General features: G+C 32.7%; 1 protein-coding gene and 2 long non-coding RNA genes across 3 annotated transcripts; 2 read left to right on the top strand and 1 right to left on the bottom strand.

Moving 5' to 3' along the window:
• The first annotated feature begins 331 nt into the window (after positions 1–331).
• Positions 332–2729, top strand: LOC125584018. The gene is made up of 2 exons (XR_007321025.1): positions 332–628; positions 2427–2729. It is a non-coding gene; the product is annotated as an uncharacterized LOC125584018 (long non-coding RNA).
• A 6231-nt stretch (positions 2730–8960) lies between these two features.
• LOC106389621 lies at positions 8961–10447 on the top strand. The gene is made up of 2 exons (XR_001278084.3): positions 8961–9806; positions 9893–10447. It is a non-coding gene; the product is annotated as an uncharacterized LOC106389621 (long non-coding RNA).
• Positions 10448–11151: 704 nt separating this feature from the next.
• On the bottom strand, positions 11152–12350 carry LOC106384562 (putative F-box protein At1g47790). Its single transcript, XM_013824508.3, has one exon. The coding sequence runs from the start codon at positions 12346–12348 to the stop codon at positions 11152–11154; it is 1197 nt and encodes a 398-aa protein (XP_013679962.2). The 5' UTR covers positions 12349–12350.
• Between the last annotated feature and the right edge of the window lie 14132 nt (positions 12351–26482).

The following is a 26482-nucleotide window of genomic DNA, read 5'->3' as shown; positions in this document are numbered from 1 at the left end:
ACGGTCCCTAATTAAACCCGAGAAACAACGTTTTCTCTTGGAGAGGTGTCAGCAAATGAGAGGGTTGAGGTTCGGTTACGCGTTGAACGCGATCAAAGTTGGCTTTTGGTCTCTCTCTCTCTCTCTCTCTCTCTCTCTCTCTCTCTCTCTCTCTCTCTCTCTCTCTCTCTCTCTCTCTCTCTCTCTCTCTCTCGAATCCTCTCATCTACGAAAGGCGAATTGTATCCATCGCGGTGGCTCTGGTCTCGGCGGCGAGGTGTCCGTCGGTGGCTCGCGTCGGCGACCTCTCTCGATGGTTCTCCTCGGCGGCGACCTCTCTCTCTCTCGGTGGCTCTTGTCTAATCGAAAGGTAAGCGGCTTTTGTGTTCTTCGATTATGCATGTCTTAAGATTTATGCATGTTCTTGTTCTGATCAGTAGTTTTTCTATCTTATTTGTTAGTTCTAGTTTAATTTGTTGTACTTGTGCTGATTGAAAGTATGCCTATTTTTCTTTCTTTCTTCGGTTCAATTCGGTCTATCGGTGGCGATGGAGCTCTCCTCGACGGTGACGGAGCTCTATCTCGGTGGCGACGAAGCTCTCTCTCGGTGGAGACGAAGCTCAAACGGTGGCTCTCCTCGAATCGAAAGGTAAAGTTTCTGTTTTGGTATTTGTTTGATTTGGTATTTTATGTCTTAAGATTGATGGAGCAAATATGAATTGTTTGTAAGTTGGATGTTCTGTGATTTGATAAAATCGTTTTTGATATGTTCGCAATTTCCTTTTGTTTGTATGTTTCAATCCTTCAAATCGTTTATTTCCTCTGTTTCTCAATCATGTGATTTGTTTCTGAGTGTTTCAAATATAAAGCAATGATTGTTCCTCTGTTTCAAATCGTTTCTTTCCTCTGTCGAGTTGTTTGTTGTGTGTTTCATATTAGTCATGTCGCTGTTTCATGTTCTTCATGAATGTCTGCTTTGCTGCTTTTTGAATTCATTTAAAGCTTTGTGGTTGAGTCGTTGGTAATAAATGGTTAGTGTTAGATTATTGTTGAACGAGTTAACAAATAGATGTTTAAGTGTGGTTATTATGGTAGCTATATGTCTAGTCTCTACGGTTGGATGTGATGAATGCGGTTATGAATGGTTTTGGTTTGATGCTTGCTGGTAGCTATATGTCTAGTCTCTACGGTTTGGTGTGATGAATACGGCTATAAATGCTCTTTCGTTTCTCTCATTTCTCTCCTCTATTAAACCGAATCCTTTAACTCTTCCATCTATCAAACTCACGTTCTTCCATCTCTCTTTTCTTCCATCTCTCTTTTCTATCATCTCTCTTTTCCATCACTTGATTCAAATATGGATTCTAATCCATATTTGAATTTAAATTTTGTTGATCTTCTTCAAAGTCAACAAGATAGTGACATAGGTTTAGAATCTTCTCCCATTCCGTTGTCTGGCACGCAAGCTACACAAGGTTCAAACTTCCAGCAAGACACTCCTGTAGAGCGTAAAGAACGAAGGTCCTGGTCGCCTACATATGATGTAGTCGTCATCAGCTCTTGGTTAAACACCAGCAAGGATGCTGTCGTTGGGAACGAGCAAAAGGCTGCGGCCTCCTGGAAGAGGATTGCAGACTACGTCGCTGCTAGTCCGAAGCTTGCAGGCTGTGAGAAAAGAGACCCAATGCACTGCAAGCACCGATGGCACAAGATCAATGATCTAGTCTGCAAATTCTGTGGAGCATATGAAGCTGCAGCAAGAGAGAAAACTAGCGGCTAAAATGAGAATGACATTCTCAAACAAGCTCACATCATCTTCTTCAACAACTATAAAAAAAAATTCACCTTGGAGCATGCGTGGAAGGAGCTTCGCCATGACCAGAAGTGACGTGATCTATCTACCAACAGAACCTCTAAAAAGAGAAAAGGTGAAGATGGTGCACAATCGTCAACATCTCACGCAACTGGTGAAGCGGAAGAGGGAACGGCTCGGCCCCCTGGTGTTAAGGCAGCCAAAAGCTGTGGTAAGAAGCCAGTGGAGGGGAAGGGGTTTTGTGAGTTTGAGCGGGTGTGGAACGTTAGACAAGAAGATTTGAGTAGGAGAGAAAGGCTCACCAAGATGGGTCTACTTGACCTTCTACTTGCTAAAACAGAGCCACTCCCTGAGTACGAAGAATGTCTCAAGAAGAAGCTCTTAATGAGCTGTTCTCCACTTAGTCTAGAGAATACGCTCATCTGTTTAACTGTCTTTGTTTTAGGTCTGTCGAGTTTCATATTCTCCTTTGTTGTCTGTCTCATGTTCTTCTTTGTTGTCTGTTTCATGTTCTGTTTCAGTAATGAGAATGATGAGTTGTTTGTTGTTCTGTTCGTGTTCTTAAGTTTATGTTTATGCATCTTCTTAAGTTTATGTTTTTGTTGTGGTTATTGATTTCATGTTTTTCTTTCAGGTGGAAATGGAGTCACGGCGTCTTGTACTTGTAGTCTTCTGTCACAGAGCAAACAGACGAGAACGAGTGGAGCAAGTCTTGTACTTGTAGTCTTGTGAGGAGTTTTGTAGTTTTGTGTCACACGTCTTGTGTCAGTCTTGTTGTTTTGTATTGGTATGTCACGAGGAGTTTTGTAGTTTTGTTGTTTTGTGTCATAAGTCTTCTGTTTTCTTAGTTTTTTTGTCACAAGTCTTGACTTGTGTATTTGTATGTCACGAGTCTTGAATCTAAATTCATATTCTCTTTATAAAATAAGCTTGTGTAGACATGTTTTGATCGCACACACTTTCGCTCATCATTCTCATAGTTTTTTCTCTCACCTTACCAAGATCAAAGTTTGATCACACACATAGTCTCATTTCTCATCATCGTTTGATCACACACACATATTATCCTTCTCACCTTACCAAGATAATCGTTTGATCACACACACACACACTCTCATTTCTCATCATCGTTTGATCACACACACATATTCTCCTTTGAAGCACAAATATGGCATCTTCCTCTCAACCCAGTAATGAAGGATCACAAGATGAAACATTTGATCAATATTTTGATCAAACCTTTGAGAATTTTACCATTGGTGATCAACAAGAAGAAAGGAAAAAAAGAAAAAAACGAGCTTATATCGAAAGAAATCGTGAAGAAAGCCATGTTCGTTTATGGAATGATTATTTCAGTGAAACTCCGACGTATCCCGACAATTTCTTCCGCCGACGTTTTTGAATGAACAGGAGATTGTTCATGCACATTGTTGATCGACTCTCCAACGAGGTTCAATACTTTCGCCAAAAAAAAGATGGGCTCGGACGGCTTAGTCTCTCTCCTCTCCAAAAGTGTACTGCAGCCATTCGAATTTTGGCATATGGTTCTGCGGCTGATACAGTCGACGAATACCTCCGGCTCGGTGAAACAACAACTCGGCTATGTTTGGAAAATTTTGTGGAAGGAATAATATATTTATTCGGTGATGAGTACCTAAGAAGACCAACACCGGCAGATCTTCAACGTCTACTTCAAATAAGAGAGCATCGTGGATTTCTCGGGATGATAGGAAGCATCGATTGTATGCATTGGGAGTGGAATAATTGTCCCACCGCTTGGAAAGGGCAATATACTCGTGGTTCGGGTAAACCAACTATTGTTTTAGAGGCGGTTGCTCATATGATCTCTGGATATGGAACGCGTTTTTTGGACCTCCAGGTACATTAAATGATATCAATATTCTTGATCGCTCACATGTTTTTGATGACATAATAAACGGTCAACCTCCGCAAGTGACTTACTTTGTCAATGGAGGAAAGTATCATATGGCTTACTATCTCACCAATGGTATTTATCCGAAATGGGCAACCTTTATTCAATCTATTCCAATACCACAAGGGCCGAAAGCTGTTTTATTTGCTAAACATCAAGAAGCTGTCCGAAAAGACGACGAACGTGCTTTTGGAGTCTTGCAAGCTCGCTTTGCTATTGTTAAAAATCCAGCACTTTTTTGGGATAAAGTCAAAATTGGGAAGATTATGAGAGCATGTGTCATACTCCATAATATGATCGTAGAAGACGAGCGAGATGAATACACTCAATTTGATGTTTCAGAGTTCATCCAAGGAGAAGAAAACGGAAGTTCACATGTCGATCTCGATTTTGATAGAGATATCCCTACAAATATCGCCAATATGATGGGTGTTCGAACAAGAATTCGTGATAGAACAATGCATGAACAACTGAAAAATGATTTGGTTGAACATGTATTATATAGATTTGGGGGTGATGAAGACAACAACTAAGCTTTGATGCTTCTTTCGAATGTACTTCGTTTATTTTACTAATCTTTGGTTTCATGTTTTTATTTAAAAATCTATGTTCAAAATGTTATCTTTTATTATGTTTTATGTAATAATTTTTTTTAATTTTCATAAGAAAAAGTTTAAAATAATTAAGCATCCTAAAATAAGAGACTTGCAATGGAGGAGAAAAAATGTCAAGTTGCTTAGCTAAGTCTCTTACCCAAATTATCTCATTAAATACTATTATAATATAATTAAGCAACTCATTATGAGTTGGTAGGATAATGATGCTCTTAGTTGTTTGGCAATGTATTTTAGTTGTATCGCTCGGTAATGTTTAAAAAATAAATGAAAATAAAAAGTTTCGACCAATGAAACTAGATTTTGACCAGAGACACCCGGATGTTTTTTATTTTTATATTACTCAAAATTTGTTTTACACTTTTAATGTATATACTTTAAACTTACAAATAAAAATATTTATTTAATCTGTATTTTTAACAACACAGTTTTATACATAAATCTACAGTAATTTTATATATTGTTTTCTACAGTTTATGGTTCTCACCGTTTATGTAAAAACAATTCTTGTTAGATATATAAAAAATATATGTTGATTAACATGTTTAAAAAAATCATAACAATGTTACTTATAGTGATAATGATTCATTATTTAACTCGTATGTATTTTAAATGTTTAGTTATTAGTAATAAATAATTAGGTATTAGCCAATTTGTAAAAATATAATAAAAATGTAGTTATGAAATAAAGTGCTGGTTATTTTTTGGCAATTCTTTCAAATAATTTTTTTTAAGTTTTTGCTACAAAAATAACCTTCAAGAATGAAAATGACCAAAATAGCTTCTTTTTATTTTGAAAATTTTAATATATATATTTTTTTATTTGAAACCATATCCCTAAAACCCCACCCCTTAACTCTAAACCCTAAGTTTAGATTAGTTAACCCTAGGTTAAAAATATATTTTATCCTTTAATAAAACTTATTTTGGTCATTTTTCTTCATTGAGGACTATTTTTGTGATAAAAACTTAAAAAAGACTATCTTAGAGAATTTCTCTTCTATTTTTGGTGTGAAATTATGTTAACAACATTACAAAGGTTTTATTTATTTATAAGATTAATGTGTATTTCCAAAAATTTGTATGTTTAAATAAAGAATTTTACTGGGAATTTTTTAGTAATATACATTTTATTATTTTTAATTTAAAATGAGTGTTAATAACTGACACTGATATAAATATGATTTTATGTGTAATACATTTATATTGTTTTTATATCTAATTTATTTTAAATTGAATAAATGTGGTAAATATTATTTGGTTTGGGAAGATACAATCAAGTTGCAAATATTGGCAATAATAATGATTTTCAGTGAAGATAGATATTGTTTTGAATAAAATGTTGTAATTTTATTCTAAAATTTACTGCGCTTATCTATACTTTTTACTAAAAGAAAATTTGTACTTATTTTAGACTGGGTTTGTCTAAAATTTATCATATTTGTTGCCTAGAAGTGGCCGAATAATATATTTAAAATGAGTTGTTTAAAGAATTAGTAGTCAATGAGAACTTCTAATCGAGCCAGATGACAAAAGTTTGATAAGCAATTAAAATATTTTGGGCCTCGATCATATGATATCAAAACATTTTGGTGAAAGCCTTTTGTTTTAGGAATATGACCGTTCGTTACACCACTTTAAGAAAAAAAATTAAAGGACAACGAAAGAAATCAGTAACTTTACTTTCTTGGAGATTTCTGTAGAAGCTTCTTCAAAATCAACAATCGGATGTTCATGTTGGATAAAGAACCCGACTAAATAAGATGGCATTAGAGGTTGGATAAACAGAATCACAGGAAATCTAAAAGTATTTCTTTGATTCATTTAAATTGTTTTTTATTCATCTTCCTTTTCATCGTATATAAGCCTTTTATCTTGTCTGGAGGATATATAAACTTAATATTGCAGATTTCGTGTGTGAATCAGAGAAAAACACCAAATCTAAAACCTAAGGAACAGTTCACCTCCAATTAAGAACTTCAGCCATGGAGACCGTTTATGTAACGTACAATAAATCAAAACACAAGGTTTGACCCAACTTATATTTTCTCACTCTTTTTTTTATAAACTATATTTTCTCATTCTATTAGTTTTAATCCATGTCTCAAATAGATTTCCCTTGAAAGAGTAGTTTGGTTTTGCATGTTTAGAATACTTTTGTCATGACGATGTGTAATGGATTAAATAGTCTGAATATTGCCAAAATTCTCCCAGATACTAATGTTTCTTTGCTGATTCTCATACTCTAAAGAATCCACCATTGTGCATTTGAATTCTGATTTTTTTCTCTATGAAGATGCAACCATTGGCTACAAAATCGGTATTGTGATAGTATTAGATCAACGTGAAAACATAAAAATTACATGATAAAAAACTTACAGATTCATCGGCGAGAACCATTTCAAGAGATTTTCTTCCGTAGGAGATGTTTTGTTTCTTCAACTAATGCTGTAATTTTACTTGAATGCATCCGGTTTTAAATGGCTTGACATTCTTGAGAAGTAAAACTTCTTTTGACTTGACTTCTTTGTTTTCTGAATATAAATAGAGTTCATGGTATATATATGGTTGGTGTGATTGTGAATATATGGAAGGAATCAGTAGAAAATATTTTAAATTAGTGTGATTTGCACGTTTTAGAAAAAGAATATGCATTTGATCCAAAAAAAAAAGAAAAAGAATATGCATATATTGAAATAATTAATACTGATTCAGTGATTCTGATATTTAAGGTTTGTCATATTTAGTTAGTTAAGATTAGATATTTAAATACGTATCAATACTTTACAATTTGCATTAGCATTGCTTAAATCCATCGAATATTCGCTTTTGTTATCCTATAAGCGATTATGTATACTTCGTATTCTCAAAAACTAAAATGTTTGGTTTGGTTTGTATATAACATTTGGCTCGGTTTGGTTAATATTTAAATGTATATACTATTATTATTCACAAAAACGCATACAAATTAATTTTACAATTGGATGTACCATTTCCCTTGAAATGGTTTGTATATAACATACGGTTTGGTTTGGATTTTGTGTGATTACATATGCACGGATGAGTGATAGTAATTTTCCATTAATAGTTTAACATGAATAATATTTTATGCACTTGGTTTAATCTTCTTGGTTTATTAATAGATACAAACCTTATTTTGCAGAGAAAGGAAATTCTGACCACCGTGGAAGATTAAACCAAGTTATATTGGTTTAAAAATAGTCAAAATACCTAATGCGTAATTCTATCGAATGGGCTGGTTATGCTCCGGTATTAAATTACGCAAGGGACATTAATGATCGAATAAATGAATTATTTTATTAACTCAGTGACATAACCTTGTAATTATAGAAGAAAACTCAGGGCTAAGTACAAAATGTACTCCTGTTTTAATAGATTAGCCTAGATTTTGATCTGTGCTTTCAAAGCGCTGGAATATATTTGTTTACAAATTTATTGATATAACTGTTTGTTAACTAATTTATTTCGCTATAAACATTTTTGGTTTTTGTTCGACTCTAATTTGCCTTTATTAGATTTTAGTTTGGTTGTGGTTTTTGGTTTAAAAAAATATAAAAACAATTTTGGTTATATATGAAGTTGAGTTTTGGTTAAAGTGATTGAATATATTGATATTTTATGTGGTAAGGATATATAAAAATTTTGAATTTTTCGGTTCTGGTTACATTTCTGTTTTAAATCATTTCAAATAATTGAGGTAAAATAAAAAAAATCTTCATATTGTAAATCACCAATATAATAAAATAGGAGAAATATTTAGAAAATTATTTTATTTACATATCTATTTATTTAAGGTATAAATAATATAGCAAAGAATAGCAAATAATTTTAATAACATAAAGTTATTATATTTAGAAAAAAATGTTATAGTTTTTATTAAAAATTTAATCTGTAATGTTTATATTATGAAAAAATTATAATGTCGATATTTTATATTTTCAAATATTTTAATTTTCTGAAAAGAATTAAAATGAGACGCACTATTACTTGATTTTAAAATCACATGCAAAAATGATTAAGTTGGATCGCAAAAACCAATTCAACCAGAAAGCAAAGCAAACATATATCTTATTTTACCTAAATAGGCTCAAGCCCAATGCCCTTACAAATCTAGTTTATTGTTTTGACCGACAAAATTAGGTTTATTATTGGAAAAGTCACTGAAAAAGTTAATGGAAAATTTTGTAATTAATTGGAAAATTCAGGGGCATAATCCTAAGAAGGATTCTGCTTTAATAGTATAGATTATAAGGATTATTGCGAGACTTCTTGTATGAGTGACACGTCAGCATAATTCACTAAAGTGACTTCTCAATTAATATACTGGAGGATTTGTATATTTTAGTAATAAAATAAATGAATAATATTTTAATGGAATAAATAGTGTTGTAGCGTGATAAATAGTGTTACACTTTTTAATTTGATATGAAATTATGTGATTTTTGCAGTTAGATTAGAGATGATTTTAGTGTAAAAACTACACTAAAATGGTATTTTACAGTTCGATTAGAGATGACCTAAACATGGTTATTGACCGTCGATGACAACTTGCAAATTCCGCTTTTGCCCTTTTTATTTTATTATTTATTTATTATTATTTTTTGAATTATATAGGAATATTCTTGGCCTCACATAAATGGTATAGACTAGTTATGTGTTGTCACGTGTCGGTTCTCTGTTTCTAGCGATACCGAAATATTAATTCTCTAGTGGCTAGGACTCGAATTCTAGTGGTTTCACCTTCTTGAGTTTTTCTCTTCAAATTAATCAACACCATATCACAAGCACTGGTTTTTATTTTATTATTTAAAGGAAAAGTTCATGAACATGGCAAACTCTATCGTTCCACGTATGTCCCACGAAGGATAAAACGTCACAATAAGTAATTTTTGAAATTTAGAGTTCCCCCAAATACCGGGTCAAGGTTTTTTTTATATCAACACCCTCTTATTTTATTATTTAAAGGAAAAGGTCATGAACACGATAAGTATCTACCGTTCCACGTATGTCCCACGAAAGATAAACGTCACAATACGTCACGGTTATGTGTTTCCATGCCGTGACACAAAATAATATTTGAAATTGTGTCCCCGCAAATACCGGGACAAGTTTTTTTATATAACCCCACACCTTTCGTCTTGTTCATAATAACAAACAAGAGAAGATTAATTAACAGAACAGCAAGCGACAACATAGAAAGAAGCGCTCTGCTCTGCTGCATATTTTTTTTTCTTAGTTCTTCTTTTTCGTTTTTGATCTGAAAATTTTAGATTTCTCATGGAGAATATGGTAAATTCGCATCCGGTGGGTTTCAGATTCCATCCGACCGACGAGGAGATCATTGGCTATTACCTCAGGGCAAAAAATATGGATGGCAACACGACTCATGTCAATGAATTCATTAACACAGTCGATATCTATAGCTTGGATCCTTGGGAGTTACCTTGTAAGTCTTACCGACTACTTCACTGTTGTATTGAAACATCGGCTAGTTTTTGTTTATTTGTTTGTTGTTATTAATTTATTTCTCAGCCCAGTCGAGTTCGATAAGGAAGGACTATGTTTGGTATTTCTTCGGTCGTAAAGACAACAAATATGTGCACACAAAAAGAAAAGTAAAGACGACAAATATAACAGAGGAACCCCTTTTTTCCAAAAAAAAAGACAAATATAACAGAGGAGGGAGACAGAGCAGGAAAAAGAGTTCTGGTTTTTGGAAGAAGACCGGATTTACTGTTAACATGATCAACCCAACAGTCCAACAGCCCATGACAAGAAAGAAGAAGAATTGAGCCATCAACAACGCAAGCCCACAACTCAGCTCAAGACACCAACAGCTAGCTTGACTGTCAACAGCTCAGCCTTCCCTGAAAACAAGCAGAGTATGGATTCAACAATTAAGTTGGAGAACAGATTTGGTCTCCTTGCAGAAAACGACATTTAAGCTCTCTGAGTAGAAAATTCCTTAATATATTCCATTAGGTTAAGCTTGTCCTCTCTGTATAAATAACAAAGGATGTACAAGTTATTAAGTATAAAAAGAAAAAAAATTCTTAAGTAATAAAAATGGAGTTTAAGCTTTGAGTATATCTTCTGTTTCTATTCTCTGTTTACCTTTTGCTTTCAGTTATAACGGATATCATGCGAAAGAGAGGGACTCGAGAGAAGATCGGTGAGAAAAGGGTTATAAATGGTGTTTCACTACAACCAAACAGCGGCTTTTACCACCTGAGCCGAAGTGGTTTATTGTACATTGTTGGCATATTTAATATTTAACGGACTATATATACACGTTAGTTCTCTTCTACAAATTCACCTAATCAGTTACCTAACTAAGACAAGGAGATGAACTGCATATAGTCAGTCCTAGTCCCATGGTTTGACAAAATCAAAGTTTCTGGTTTAGTTAACCATGCTTATTCCTTTTTATGTTTTGTTAAGGTTAATTATATTTCAAAAATCAAATGAACTTTACAGACTACGGATCAAACTATGTCACATGTTTCTTCTTCTCATACGTATACAGCTGATAATTAACCATCTAGCTTAATATTGTGTATTCTCCATATCTTCAACTAACTTCATACAATTGTTTCTAAGATAAAGCCGCTACCATCTATTGTAAACGCATGTAATTAATAGTTTGCATAGGCAGAACAAATCAAGGAACGGTCAAATCATTAATTAAAGATCACAAGTAAAACGAAAACATAAGAGAATCATTTAGTGTCATAAATTTTAAGTGTCACTGAGAAGAAAAGAAAAGGTGCAACTGCGAATGAAGCGCTGATTTAGAAAGACACAAGAGTCTCGGTGTGGTTTTGGAAAACACTAATATTGTATATACCGCCGTTGCTACAAAGTCCATAACGACTTCTAAAGTCACCATCCACAATTCCTTCAAACAAAGCTTCTCTCATCATGTTTCTCCTCGGATTTAAATATAGAATATAAAGCGATTCATTCTTGGTAGAGGTAAAAACAAGCTCACCAGCAGCAGTAACACCGTTTAACAATAGACCAGCAAGTATATGAAGACAGCTTTCTTCATGCAACCATTCGTCTCCATTTGAATCATTCAAAATATATAGATGAAGATTACGGTCATGTGTCCTTTTATGAACTAAGGCTAGTCTTCCCTCATAAAGTATCATATGACACGGCATTTGATAAAAACCTTCCAGAATTTTGATAAGATGGAAGTTTTCATATTTGACATCAAAGCTCATTATTATACGATGACCATCAGTATCATAAGCTTCGTAATACAGAATCCCATTGAAGCATCGCCCATATCCTCCTATACTTGAGGAATGCATAGGGCAACGTCCTTTGGTTATTATTCTCCATGATTCTTGACCTCCCAATGTAAGAACCCGTGGCTGGTCGGTAAATTCCATTCTCAACATGAACAATACTTTGTGTTTACCTTCCAAAGGATCGTAGCCCAAATAAGAACGGTATCCCGAACAAGGCGAACCTTTAACCGAGATGGTTTCTTGGGGTTGTGGTAAGGTTAAAAACCTTCTCAAGGTTGGGTTCCATACTACAAGATCCTTTAATAAAATCAAGCCCTGGACGCTCTCGGATAGTGTAATAACCGAATATTTTGGGTTTGTCATCTGATAACTGTGGTACGGAGGATATGACCCGTCTTCATTCTGGTTTTGAGGAAAGGAGAAAACGAAGTGCTTCTCTAGAAGCGAGTGCTTCTCTAGAAGTGTGTTCTTCTCTAGAAGTGTGAAGGTGAGCAGAAGACACGGAGGCTGTGAAGAGGACCGAGACGCGAAGGAGGTGATAAAACTCGGAAGTGTGATGAAAGAAGACCAGAGCTTGGATACACAGAGAAATCCTGCGATCGATTTTGGAGGAAGCCTTGAGAGTATATCCAAGGTTAGATCAAGAGGAATATTGTCTACTCGACATCTATCATCCTCATCATCTTGTGTTGCTCTGTTGATCTCTCTTGTCTTCTTATGTTCTTCCATGGCCGATTGCTCAACAATGAAAATATTAAAAACCCTAATTCCTTCTTCCAAATATATATCCAACTTCTATCGGGTAGAAGTACATTAAAGTTTTTTTTGGCGACATAGATAGCACTTAAAAAAATAGTGATGTTTGGAAACATAGATAACAGTAAATTAGAAAAAAAATAATGAGTTTATGCTATTAAAAAAATTAAAAGTCCATTACATTATATTAAAAAGTAGTGGGCTTATGTTACTTGATATACATATTCAAATCAAAATAATAATTTAAAATTGATTTATATCAAAAATATACATATATTCAAAATTTGATTTTTGCTAACATATTTTCCAATAACCATTATTAAAATATTTTCAATATATATAAGAAAAATACAATACAAAGCTCTATTTCAAACACCAACTTAAATTATGGTTTTTATACTTCATATTGAAATTTAAAAATATAATATATGTAATTATTTATATGATTGTACGTATAAAATATTATTAATTATAATAAAACTTATTTGATGGTATGTATAAAATACGATTAATTATATGATAACACATATTTTTATAACCTATGATGACACATATTTATATAACCTATGATGACACATATAGGATATATAATAGTGATTAGGGGTGGACGTTCGGGTTCGTTTTTGGGTCTGTTTGGGATTTTGTGTTCGGTTCAGATCTTTGAAGATTCGGTTCGGATTTGGATAACCAATTTAAATTGGTTTAGTTTAAATATTTGGATAGAGAATTAATAATTATTTAAGTATTTTTGGAGTTATGAATATATTTTAACTATTTTAGACATTTATGTTTGATTATTTGTATATATTTTCAAGTATTTAAATGAACTTAAAATTATCATATATATTATGGATGTTGTTATATATATTAAATCTAAAACTAATTAATATATATAAGTATATATAAAAATCTATTTTGGATACCCAAAATATTTCGGTTCGGATCAGATTATGTTTCAGTTCTTTAAATACCAAAATTTTGAATAATTCAGATATTTAATCAATTTCGGTTCGGATTTGGTACTACTTATTCAGATTGGGATCGGTTCGATTCTTCGAATTCGAGTTTTTTGCCCAACCCTAAATAATAACATAAAAACAACTAGCATCATATTTTTTAAAAAATACACCCGCACGAACATGCTGATTAAAATCTAGTTATATTTTAAAACTAAAATTAAAATATGTAATATTTTATTTAAAATATTTTGAACTACGTTTTCTATTTTCTTACTTGTTTATATTTTATGTCAAAAGAATATTTACTCATATTTAGTTACTAGGCGATTTTTCCGTGCTCATGCATGGGTAAAAATATTTCTAAAGTAAATATATTATAATAATTGGTTGCTTCTTACTTTTAATTTTAAATTAATTATATGCATAATTTATATTAATAATATTGTATTACTTTAATAATACATACGATTTTATATATGTTATATCTAATCGGTATTGTTGTTTTGCAGTCAATTTAGTTATCATTTAGGTAAATTGGATTGCGTCTATGAATTCAACTGTAATATTTTTTATTCTATATATTAAAATTTTGATTAACTTTTTATTTGCATTTAGGTGGTTGTTGTCTTAGATATGTAAATATATTTTATGAAGATAATGTAAAACTTAATATATATTGTGCTTAGAATGAAATAAAAAATAAAGTAAAGTGTCTGATCCCAAATTACATAAATTAATATAACGAAATGATAACATTCTGAAGTCTCATGCATATATATAAATTTTACAAAGAACTAAATTGTAACAGTTGATTAATATTTCATTTTCATTTTAATATGTTTTGAGTTGTCCTATGATTTATATAAAGTAAATTACTATTCTTATAAAATTATATATTCTTATCGTAGTTAAATCTATGATTTTATATATAAGTTGGATTAGTCAAATCACTCATGTTGTGAGTATATTGAGTTATATTTATTCTTTCAAATTCAAAATGAAGTATAATTATATTGTATCTATATTATTAAAACTGAAGTACAAAATTGGAGTGTTTGGAGACTTGAATAGGACTATTAAAAAATTTCGAGTGTTTGGAAACATGGATTGTAGTCTTTTAAAAAAAAAATTAATTTTGTTTGGAAACAAAGATAGTAGTATTAAGAAAAAAAGTAATGGGCTTATGTTATTAAGAAAAATTAAAAGTCCATCATATTATAAGAAACTATCTATCTAGGCCAGTTTTAAAATATACGAAAATGGGTCAATCTAATTGTTTAAAACTTTTTTTTTTCTAAACTAACCATAAAACAAAATTTAAACTTTAAACACATATTTCAAATCAAAATAATAATTTAAAGTTGATGTATATCAAAAATTGATTAAAAAATAATACATATATTCAAAAATGGATTTTTACTAAACTATTTTTCAATAACCATTATAAAAAAATGTTGTCAATATATATAATAAAAATACAATACAAAGCCCAATTTGAAATACCAACTCAAATTATGGTTTTTATATTCCATATTAAGTTTTAAAATATATAATATATGTAATTATTTATATGATGGTACGTATAAAATACTATTAATTACGTGATTACTTATATGATGGTACGTATAAAATACGATTAATTATATGATGACAGTATACGATATATAATAATGACTAGGGATGGGATTTCGGGTACCCATACGGGTTTGGTTCTGATCGGTTTTTGTTTCGGGTTTTCGGGGTCAAAGATTTAAGCTATGTTAGGATGTTTATAAATTTTGGTTTGAGTTTGATTCGAATCTTTGCAGGTTTGGTTCGCATTTGGATAACCCATTTAAATTATTTTTAAAGTTTTAAATCATTATCTATTTTAAATTTCTCAAAATCTATAAATAAAATAATATATTACCTATAAATTTGAATAACATATGTGAGAATACCTAAGCTTAACATATCAATTGGTTTGATTTAAAATTTTGGATACAGAATCAATAATTATTTTAAATATTTTTGGTGATTTGAGTATACTTTAACTATTGCAGATATTTATTTTTGACTATCTTTATATATATTTTCAAGTATTTAAACCAATTTAAAAGTATCATTCTTAATGTTTTATATACGTTAAATCTAAAAATAATTAATATATATAGTATATAAATCTATTTTTATATAAATCCGGGTACCCGAATACTTCGGTTCGGATCAGATTTGGTTCTCTAAATAACAAAATTTTGAATAATTCGAATATTTAATCAATTTATGTTCGGGTTTGGTACTATATTTTCGGATCGATATCGGTTATGTTCCTTGGATTCATTTTGTAAAACCCTAATAATTACATGAAAAACAAATATTAACATATTTTTCAAAATATACATCCGCGCGCCTGCGCGGGTCAAAATTTAGTTCTAATTAAGTAAAATGTGCATGTATTTCGTAATATTTATCAAATTATATGTTGATGTTTTTTTTTTAATATTAGAAAATAAAGTGATGATCAATATATTTCCTATAATATTATTTGTTAATCATTGTTAGCTTAAAAGATTTTTAAATATTTTAAATATGTATAACAATATTTATATGTATCATTGTTAAATCTAGGTGATTTTTCCTTGCTCATGCACGGATATAACTATTTCTAAAGCAAATGTACTATAATAATTGATTTCTATTTACTTTAAATTTTAAATTAAATTATAATTTGTATGCATCATTTATATTAATAATATTATATTACTTTACTCATACATATGATTTTGTATATGTTATATCTAATCGATTTTGTTGTTTTCATAGTCGATTTAGTTATCATCTTTTTAGTAGAAGATATGTTAAAATATATGGAGAATAATTTTGATTTATATTTCTTTAATATAAAATATTATATTTTACTTAAAATATTTTATTAAAGAAATATTTATTTAGAATCAGAAGTATCATTTATATCTACCATAAAAATTCATAATAGGTCTATTTGCTTAATTACATATAATTGATTATTTACATTAATCTATTGAATATATAAGATTTCTAAGAATCTAAATAATTATAAAGATATTAAATTACAAATCTGTTGAGAAAAATCTAACAAAATCTTACTAAATTTTTTAAATATTTTTTAAATTAATAAATTGAACAATATCGTAAGTAGTAATATAATATTATTATATTTATTTATTTTTTATATTACTATAAAATAAATAAAGTTATATACTTTTTATAAATTTTAGAATTATTGTTCTATATTATATTTTCAATAGAAGTAATATATGAATTAAATATGAAAACTATATTAAATTGGTAAATTAACATATTTAAAAAATGCATTCATTTAAATAAATAAATAAAATAGTATTCACCATTTAAAAAAATTACAATATTATACCCCGTTTAAAAGGAGTAAAATTTGTAAATTATGTAATATTTTAAATAAAATAAAATAAAAGTGTTAATATATGTTAAACTTTTTATATACAACTATACATTATCTATTTATTTATTTAAAATTACAACAATATATTATCTAAAAATAGTTATATAAAAATATATTAGAATATAGCTAATATTTAAGTGCTATTTACAAAATATGCTATTCAAAAACTTTAATTTTTTAATTCATTTAAGATAATAAAAAGAAATCAATATTAATTATAAATTTAATATTTATTTTTAATTATGACAAAGAATGTTGAAAAAGTTATAAATGATTTCATCAAAATTTTAAGCTTTTAATATAACATAATGCATTGGTTTAGTAACAAAAAAAATCAAATAATCATATATTTTTTAAGCCAAAAGTTTTAAAAATGGAAATTTATATGCACGGACGTGCAGGTTAAAATCTAGTACTTAAGTTAAGATTTGCACCTTTTGCATAATAAATATTTTATAAATATTTTATGTTTTTCTGCATATTATGAAAAAATAAAATAATAAGTATATATATATTAAATAACTAAGAAATCAGTTACTATTATGTAATAAATTGGCGCATGCATATAACTCAAACTATCAATCTTGTTTATTCGCAATCATTTTAGGGTAAATAAATCAAAACAATCAATCTTATCTATTGTATATGACATATAATTAAATTTAAATGATATTAACATATATATATAGTACAATTTTAATATGGATATTTATTAAATAAAGTTTCTACTCATATGATCTTATGATTATTTGCATATTTGTGTAAAAAAAGTTTACACCAACGAATTTGTTTTTAATGTGAGATAATTTCAATAATTTATAATCATTTAAAAAACAATGAAGATTTCAAAATTAAAATATTAACTTTTCAATATATGTTCAATACATTTTCATACGATGTATAGTTTAGTTTATAATTAGTATTATTGAAATTTTTTTTTTATTTTTCATATATTTAGTTGGCTATACCTTTCAATTACAATAAAAAATCTATAAATTATATTTTATTTATATAATATGAGTTTTAAAATACAATCATACAAATTTTTTAAACTGCCTATTTTTAAGAGATACTAAAAAATAAAATTAACAACAAATATCTTTTACAAAATATTTTAAAATAACATAAAACAATATACTTTAACCTATTAGATATACTATATTTTATCATAATTAAAATTATTTGTTTTCATAATATTAAATTTTCTTTTAAATTTTAAGTTTTTATGTTTGTGGAACTTAATAAGATTACAATTAAAATACCAAAGCAAATAATCTCATTTTAAGATTATTTAAAATAAATTTCAGTTTACCATTTAATAAATCTAAAGCATAAAATTATTTAGAATTTATAAAATATTTTTATTATTGTAAATATTGATATGTGTTCATGAGCTTCCAAAAATATATTAGTTACTTATGTATGTAACTTCATATTGATCATCGCTTTATTTTCAATTTTTTTTAATAAAAAAATCAATATATAATTTGATAAATATTATGAAACTACTTGCCCATTTAAACGATAAATAAAATTAATTTGATTTTACTTAATTATAATAAAAAATAATTATACTTCACTTTGAATTTCAAAGACTATATGTACTCAATATACTCACAACATGAGTGACTTGACTAATCCAACTTATATCTAAAATCATCGATTTAAGTACAAGAAGAGTTTTATAATAATATTTTATTTTATAAATGTAAATTATAGGATGACTCAAAATATATTAACAAATGAAAATAAAATATTAACCAACTGTTACAATTTATTTTTTTTGTAAAATTTATATATATCCATGAGACAGTAGAATATTATTGTTTTATTAATTTACGTAATTTGTAATCAGACACTTTAGTTTATTTTATATTTCATTCTAATAATATATCTTAAGTTGTACATAATTTTTCTAAAATATATTTACATATCTAAGACAACAACCAACGTAAATAAAAATTAAGAAAATTAATCATAATTTTCGTATATTCAAAAAAAAAATATTATAGTTGAATTCAGAGAAATATATGCAATCTAATATACCCAAATGACACCTAAATCAACTATAAAAACAACAAAACCGACTAGATAAAACATATCTAAAATCATATACCTAATTAAAATAATATAATATTATTAATAAAAATTATGCATACAAATTATAGATTAATTTAAAATCAAAAATAAATACTTTCTTTATATCTATATTTTCTTAGATGAGAAATATAAATTTGTATATAATATGGTTTCATTAAAAATAATTTACACAGATAATCTTGATATTAGAAAAAGAAATATTATTTTTTTAAATGATTTTAATTAATACAAAAAAATTCAAAGTAATAGAAATATATTTATATATCTATCTATTTGCTTAGATGATTACATAAAATAATTAAGTAACAAAAATTGATATATGTTTAATGGGAGAATTGCCAAGTGTGAATCAAAACTTGGAGTCAAACCCAAAACAATACCCCAACTTGGGTCAAAGGCAAAAGTAACCTAAAAGGCTATTGAAATTACAACTATCCCCTTGTGACCAAACAAAAAAAATGGAATTTTTTTTACGTTTCTACCCCTCGCAAGTCGTCTGTTTAGACGACTTGAAAATAAGTCGTCCAGACGACTTAACTGAAAGTCGTCTGTTTAGACGACTTGAAAATAAGTCGTCCAGACGACTTAAATGAAAGTCGTCTGGACAGTTAGTCTTAAACATAATTTAAAAATTTTGTAAAAAATATTTTGATAAGTGAAAAATGGGAATTATGTAATTAACATATGTCTTAGGAGGTATAAATTAAGATATAACAAATTTCAATTGTTTTCAGCATAGATGAGTGAAAGTAGTGAGTCATGATATTCTTTAGTTTATGTTTCATCAACATATGTTGTAGTATTGTATGTGTTCTTAGGGTTAGATTTTGGAAAGCATTAAAACCGTTTTTGAAAATTTTTAAAATTACTTATGCGTGTTCATTTCTATGTATAGTAAACACTATTTAAGTATAATTTGATTTTATAACGTGTTTAGTTAGTTAATCTAGTCATTTTAGTTTAGGGGTTCATTTTAGGGTCTAGGACGACTTAATATTTTGTCGTCTGAAAACAGACGACTAAATATTAAGTCGTCTGTTGTACATTATCAGCCAGAATAAGTCGTCTTAACCGGACCAAACCTTAAAGTTTACCAATGTACTTTTAAAGCTAACCGGATTATTTACCCAATATATAAGGTGATTTTTTTTTTTTTCATTTTTCGCGAAATTCAGAAACTCTAACAGTTCTCTCTCAAAGGCGATTTCGAATTCCCACGATTTCCGAACAAACCATCGTTCTCAACGTCGGCTATCTATCTCACTTCATTCTCACCGTTGTCGCCGCAGCTTCTTCTAACCCTAGCGCCGCCGATTCCTCTAAACCCTAGCGCCGCCGATTCCTCTAAACCCTAGCGCCGCCGCTTCCACTATTTTCGAACAAACCGTCGCCCTCGCCACCGTGGTCACCAACGTTCTCACCGCCGCTTCCTCTAAACACTAGCGCCGCCGCTTCTTCTAAACCCTAGCGCCGCCGCTTCTTCTCTGTAAACCTTAGCGCTGTTTCTCTGTAAACCCTAACGCCGGTAAGTCATCAATCTCGAGGAAAAGATGAACATAAAACGTTGTCTCTATCAATTTACTCATTCTCACCGTTTCACGTTTATTTTTTCAGATCTATAACCGCAATGACGAGTACTCCAACTCCTTCTGCGACTAATCAGGTCCGCTTTGTACTGGAAGGCTTGTAAGTAATTTAAGTCGTCTGGAAAGTCTTCCAACTGGACGACTTAGTAGATGACTTAAATATAAGTCGTCCATTTGGAAGACTTTCCAGACGACTTAATTATAAGTCGTCTACTAAGTCGTCTGGACTTATATTGTTGTCTTTGATTATTTTGCAGACAAAAAGGATGGATATTCCATAACTCCCCCGTAGGTTATACACATCAGGGGAAGAGCCAGAAGCCCACAATAGCATTTTGTATCATACGGATAACAGCAAGTTGCATACTGCTCTTAGGGAAGCTCTTACTGATGACGAATTTGAAGAGTTGAAGGAGTCGAGTTTGGGAGTTTTCATCAAGTTCAAGGAGCAGGGATTTGGTTGGGCTTCAAGGCTGGTTCACTACATGCTCAGTTTCAAGCTGGACATTAAGAAGAAGTATGAGATGTGGTCTCTCGTTGGTCCAGAACCTTTGAGGTTTTCACTATTAGAGTTTGAAAACCTCACTGGTCTAAACTGCGAGTACATCGAGGACCTTGAGACACCAAAATGTGACGTTACCCAAGAGATGGTTTCTTTCTGGGGGATGCTGGGAGTTCATCTGGAAGCTGGGCCAACTACTGATCAGATAATAGCAGCACTGAAGAGATGCGGGGATTGGTCCAGGGAAGATCGCAAGCGGCTCGCGTACCTCTCCATCTTCACTGGATTCATTGAAGGGAGAAAGTTTTCAACTGCTACACGATCTACTCTGGCAAGGCTAGTGATGGATTTAGAACGGTTTGAGAATTATCCATGGGGGAGAGTCGCGTTTAAGGTGCTGATGGACTCTTTGTGGAACAAAGAAATTACTGGCTGTTACACCGTGGATGGGTTTATACAAGTTCTTCAGGTCTGGGCGTACACAGCTATGCCAGAATTGGGTGCTAGTATTGGTGGTCCCAGAGCAGACAGTCTGTCTCCACCGATACTGGCTTACGAGGGCAGCAGAGGCCGCAGATCAATGAAAGCTGCTATCTTGAGTCAGATATTTACTTCAATCCAAAAGACTGCGCAGACGACTTATAATAAGTCGTCTGGAAGGTCGTCCAGCTGGACGACTTATCTAACTCGATTCTTCTATTTACTGCAGACCCGCGTGATCAACTTTGTTGAGAAGGACATTAGTGAAATGTGGCCAAAATGGGACTCTGATGTTGAGGACCTGCCCGCGGAGAACATCATTAAAGTCATGTATGAGCGGAGACCGTGGAAGTGGACCATGGATTGCTGGGAAGTCACTGGTACTAAGGTCTATACAAAACCTAAGGTTTAGACTCCATCGAAGAAAGCCAAAGAGATGATTATGTTGGAGGAGGAGGAGCAGGAGGAGGAAGACAATCCAAGACCTCGAAAGAAAGCTCGTAAAGAGGCTCCTAAAGTGGCTAGTGAAGAGGCTAGAGAAGAGGCTAGAGGGGTGACCAGAGAGGATTTGGAAATTATGTTCAAGGGCGTAGCTGACTGCATGAAAGAAGGGTTTAAGAAGTGCATGAGGGAGATTAGGAAGTTGTCCGATAGATTGGAAGCTGTGGAGAAGAAGGTTGGTGTCACCAATCAGGCTACCCCTCCACCTCTAACCAATCAGGTTACCCCTCAAGATAAACAGCCTACCCCTCTTGCCAAAGAAACCGGGGGTAGTAACAAACAGGCTACCCCTCATGCCAATGAAACCGTGGTTAGTAACCAGCCTCCTCCTCATCAAACCAAACAGCAGCCTCCTCCTCCTCAAAAGAAACAGCCTCCTCCTCCTCCTCAAAAGAAACAGCCTCCTCCTCAAAAGAAACAGCCTCCTTAAATCAAAGAGGTTAGTATCAAATCCAGGGTTAACTAGTTGTCCAGACGACTGTAAAAGTTGTCTGGACGACTAGTTGACCCTGGACGACTTAAACGTAAGTTGTCTGGACGACTAGTTGACCACGGAAGACTTAATTTTAAGTCGTCCAGGGTCAACTAGTCGTCCAGACGATTTATATTTAAGTCGTCCAGGGTCAACTAGTCGTCCAGACAACTTTTATTTAAGTCGTCCAGGGTTAACTTGTGTGCAACTTTTATTGCAGAGATGGTTGCCGGAGGATACAGCAACCGAGGCGAACTCGGTATATAAGATCTTGCCGGAGGATAAAGCAGATGGTGTCACCTCCAAAGAGATTGTTGATGTCACTTCCACCGATCACCAACCGAGCCTCGCTTCCACCGATCAACAGCCGAGCCTCGCTTCCACCGAGCCAAGCGATCCAGTTTCAGAACCGAGCCTGGTTGTATTGGACAAGCGTGCAAAGAGTAAACGAGCGAAGAAACCTGCTCCCACTGTGAGATCTCCTTATACGGCAGAGAAAAAAAAAGATAAAGTGGCAGCCTATAATCCATTTCCGCCAGTAAACAAAGATAAGTTGAAGGAACTCGCTGATTGGTTGAAAACTGATCCGTAAGTGATTGCTTTACCCATAATAGCTTGATTTAGTCGTCCAAAACTGATTGCTTTTTTGTTTGCAGTCATTATTCAACTAAGACCGAGGACAAACCACGTACATCACCAACAAGGTGGTACCACTTCCTCTGGACAGCCAGAGAATGGCTGGAAGACTGCGTAAGTCTTCTGCACACGATTTAAGTCGTCTACAAAGTCGTCCAAGTAGACTACTTTCCAGACGACTTAAAGATAAATCGTCTGGAAAGTCGTCTACTTGGACGACCACGTAGACGACTTATATTTAAGTCGTCTGGTAACTTCTAACTTGTTATATTTAATATGCAGCATATAGATGCTTGGATTAATGTGCTAAGGCAGAGGTATCAGGAGAACCCACAAGCTTTCAGGAGCGAGCGAATGTGCTTCCTGGATCACAACTTTTCCCAGTCTTGGAGAGAGCAGTATCAGCTCTTCACAAAGGTTTAGGAAGAGTTCTACCTGGTGGGGCGTCGAATTTTTATGACGGATCAATACCTTCATTTTGCCAATCAAACAAGAAGTGGGGGGAGGACATTGATGATATCTATGCGCCAGTGAACTTGAACGACAATCATTGGGTTGCTATTTGGATATCGATCCCTAAGAGGCACATAGTCGTCTGGGACAGCATACCTTCATCTAATGTACCAGACGCATGGGATGCGATAATGGAGCCTTTTCTCCAGATGGTCCCTTATCTGCTTGTTGAGTGCGCAGCCACCGACGAAATACGGGTCAAATACGGGTTGGAGCCATACACATATGAGAGACCGCTGAAAGGTGTACCCACGGCCAACAATGGTGATTGTGGCGTGTACGCTGTAAAGTACATTGAATGTCATGCTCTTGGGGTCTCCTTTGACCCTAAAGACTTTGCTAGGTGCAACGCGAAGAAAATGAGGGATAATATGGCGGTGGATATATGGTAGGAGCTTGTTGATCAGCATTTGAAAGAAAATGTGGATGGTGATAAGTTCGTGGGCATGTATGATTAGATTTGTGTTTGTATTTGAACTTGTCTTTGTATTTGAACATGATTTTTTAACGAGCGAAGTATTTGTATTTCAGCTTGTCTTTGTATAGATTTGTAAATATATAAGTTGTCTGGAAGAAATAAGTCGTCTGGAAGGTTTTCCAACTGGACGACTTACAAATAAGTCGTCTAGAAGGTTTGGACGACTTATTATAAGTCGTCTGGAAGGTTTTCCAACTGGACGACTTACAAATAAGTCATCTAGAAGGTTTGGACGACTTATTATAAGTCGTCTGGAAGGTTTTCCAACTGGACGACTTACAAATAAGTCGTCTAGAAGGTTTGGACGACTTATTATAAGTCGTCTGGAAGGTTTTCCAACTGGACGACTTACACTGGACTTCTAAAAATAAAATACACTGGACGACTTAGTAGAAGGTCGTCTAAAAATAAAATACACTGGACGACTAAATATTTAGTCGTCTGGACGGGTAATCAAGACTGGACGACTTAAATTTAGGTCGTCTGGACAACTAGTCAACTGGTTGTGTACATTGTGGTTTCGTATGACCAGTTTCCTTGCAGTTTAAGCATCTCCGTGCCCTGTGTTTCTTCCTGGGTTTGTGTCCTCTCATCCTAGATAGCTCCAACCAAGATTGCCATCTTGATTTCTTCGGTCTCCCCCGACCACGCTTTAGTTCTGGAGGAAAGCATTCTCATTCCTCAATATGTTGTGACACGATAGGATATATATTCTCTGAGTATCCTGCATACAGATAATTCTTTGAGTACAATGGACATACAAGTGTGGAGATATGCAAACCAGCATGTGTTCCAGCAGCTATAGCATGAGAGCAAGGTATTTTCTCCACTCCATAGACACCACAATCACACTTTGCATGTTCCAAATCAACCACACAGTCCATTTTGCCACCTTTGACAAAGAAATGCCATCCATCAATTGGTTCGACCGTCATCGTATCCGATATCTCTTCTCGAACAGCAAGCAAGTATTCAACACCCCGGCTATGTTCAGTTGTGAGACTCAAAGCATCTTGTCTCCTTTTCCAATACCATTTTCCTAACTTCTGCCTTATGAACTCTAGCAGGAACGTAATTGGAAATCCTCTTGCTCGCTTCAGTGTGGAATTAATAGATTCAGCAATGTTGCTTGTTTTTATGTTGAACCTGTTCCCCTTACAATAAACCCTTGACCATAGCCTGACGTCGGCTTTCTCCAAATACGTTGCAAGTTCCGGGTTTGCACTCCGTATCTCAGCCATGTACCGGTCAAAATCGTAAACCGTGTGAGCATAAGCAGCCCCTTTCACCAAGTACATGAGATGTTTCCCTTTAAACTTTTTGACAATGTTATCTTGAAGGTGATAATAACATATTCCTCGGGTTGCCCAAGGAAACACCTTATCACACGCACTTTTAATGGCCTTGTGCCGGTCGGAGACTATCACCAGAGGCTTGTCATGAGATATACAACTAGCCAATTTTGTGAAAAACCATTCCCAAGAAGGTACATCTTCCTCATCCACGATCCCAAAAGCCAATGGGAATATCTGAAAATTGCCATCTTGTGCGGCTGCAACTAACATAGTTCCTCCATACTTTCCACTTAGGTGAGTTCCATCCACCACAATGACCCTTCTCTGATACTTAAAACCTTTGATAGAAGCTCCAAAAGAGAGAAATAGATACTTAAATCTTTTCATAGAATCAAGTTCTATCGCCGTGATAGAATCAGGATTTGCAATGGAGATTTGCTCGAGATATGATGCCAGACGCGAATACCCTTCTTCTGCTGATCCTCTCACCAATCTTTGTGCATATAACAGTGCTCTGTATGAAGTGGTGTAATCAAGCGCCATGCCAAACATGTTCCTCATTGCATCAGTGATATGCTGCGGAGTTATCCCATCAATGATTCCAACACGATCAATGAAAAGACTACCTACATACTTCGGAGTACAGTGTCTCCGCTGAGCGATTCGGTCTCCCACTGAGCATAAATGTTTTTCCACATACTTTGTTACCCAAAACGTGTTTGTCCCATGTTTGACACTCGCTCTGACCTTCCATCCACAATAGCTAACCCGACATGTTGCCACAACGAGAGTTTTCGTTGATTTGTATAATCTGAAAGAAAACTTACCCCTCACTGCTGCCAACCGCAGCTCTGAAAGCAGTGCACCCTTGCTAACAAAACTCTGGTTGACATAGATACTGGTACCATTCGATTTTCCTCCTTCAATAGCATTTGTCTTAGCATATGTCTTTTGGATTTCTTAAAAACAAATATTATCATCATCTTCCTCGTCCTCATCTGGAACCTTTCCATAAAGACTGTAATCCCCACCATTCTGATCCGTTTCACCAACAATAGAATTATCAGCATCCTCCTCCCCATTTTCCTCCTCCCCATCTTGATTTTCATCTTCAACAAACTCATTATCACATACATCTTCAAAACA

The sequence above is a fragment of the Brassica napus genome, chromosome C3 (assembly GCF_020379485.1).
Source record: "Brassica napus cultivar Da-Ae chromosome C3, Da-Ae, whole genome shotgun sequence".
NCBI classification, from domain to species: Eukaryota; Viridiplantae; Streptophyta; class Magnoliopsida; order Brassicales; family Brassicaceae; genus Brassica; species Brassica napus.
The sequence above is the reverse complement of the archived record's forward strand: the minus strand, read 5'-3'. Positions and strand labels throughout refer to the sequence as shown.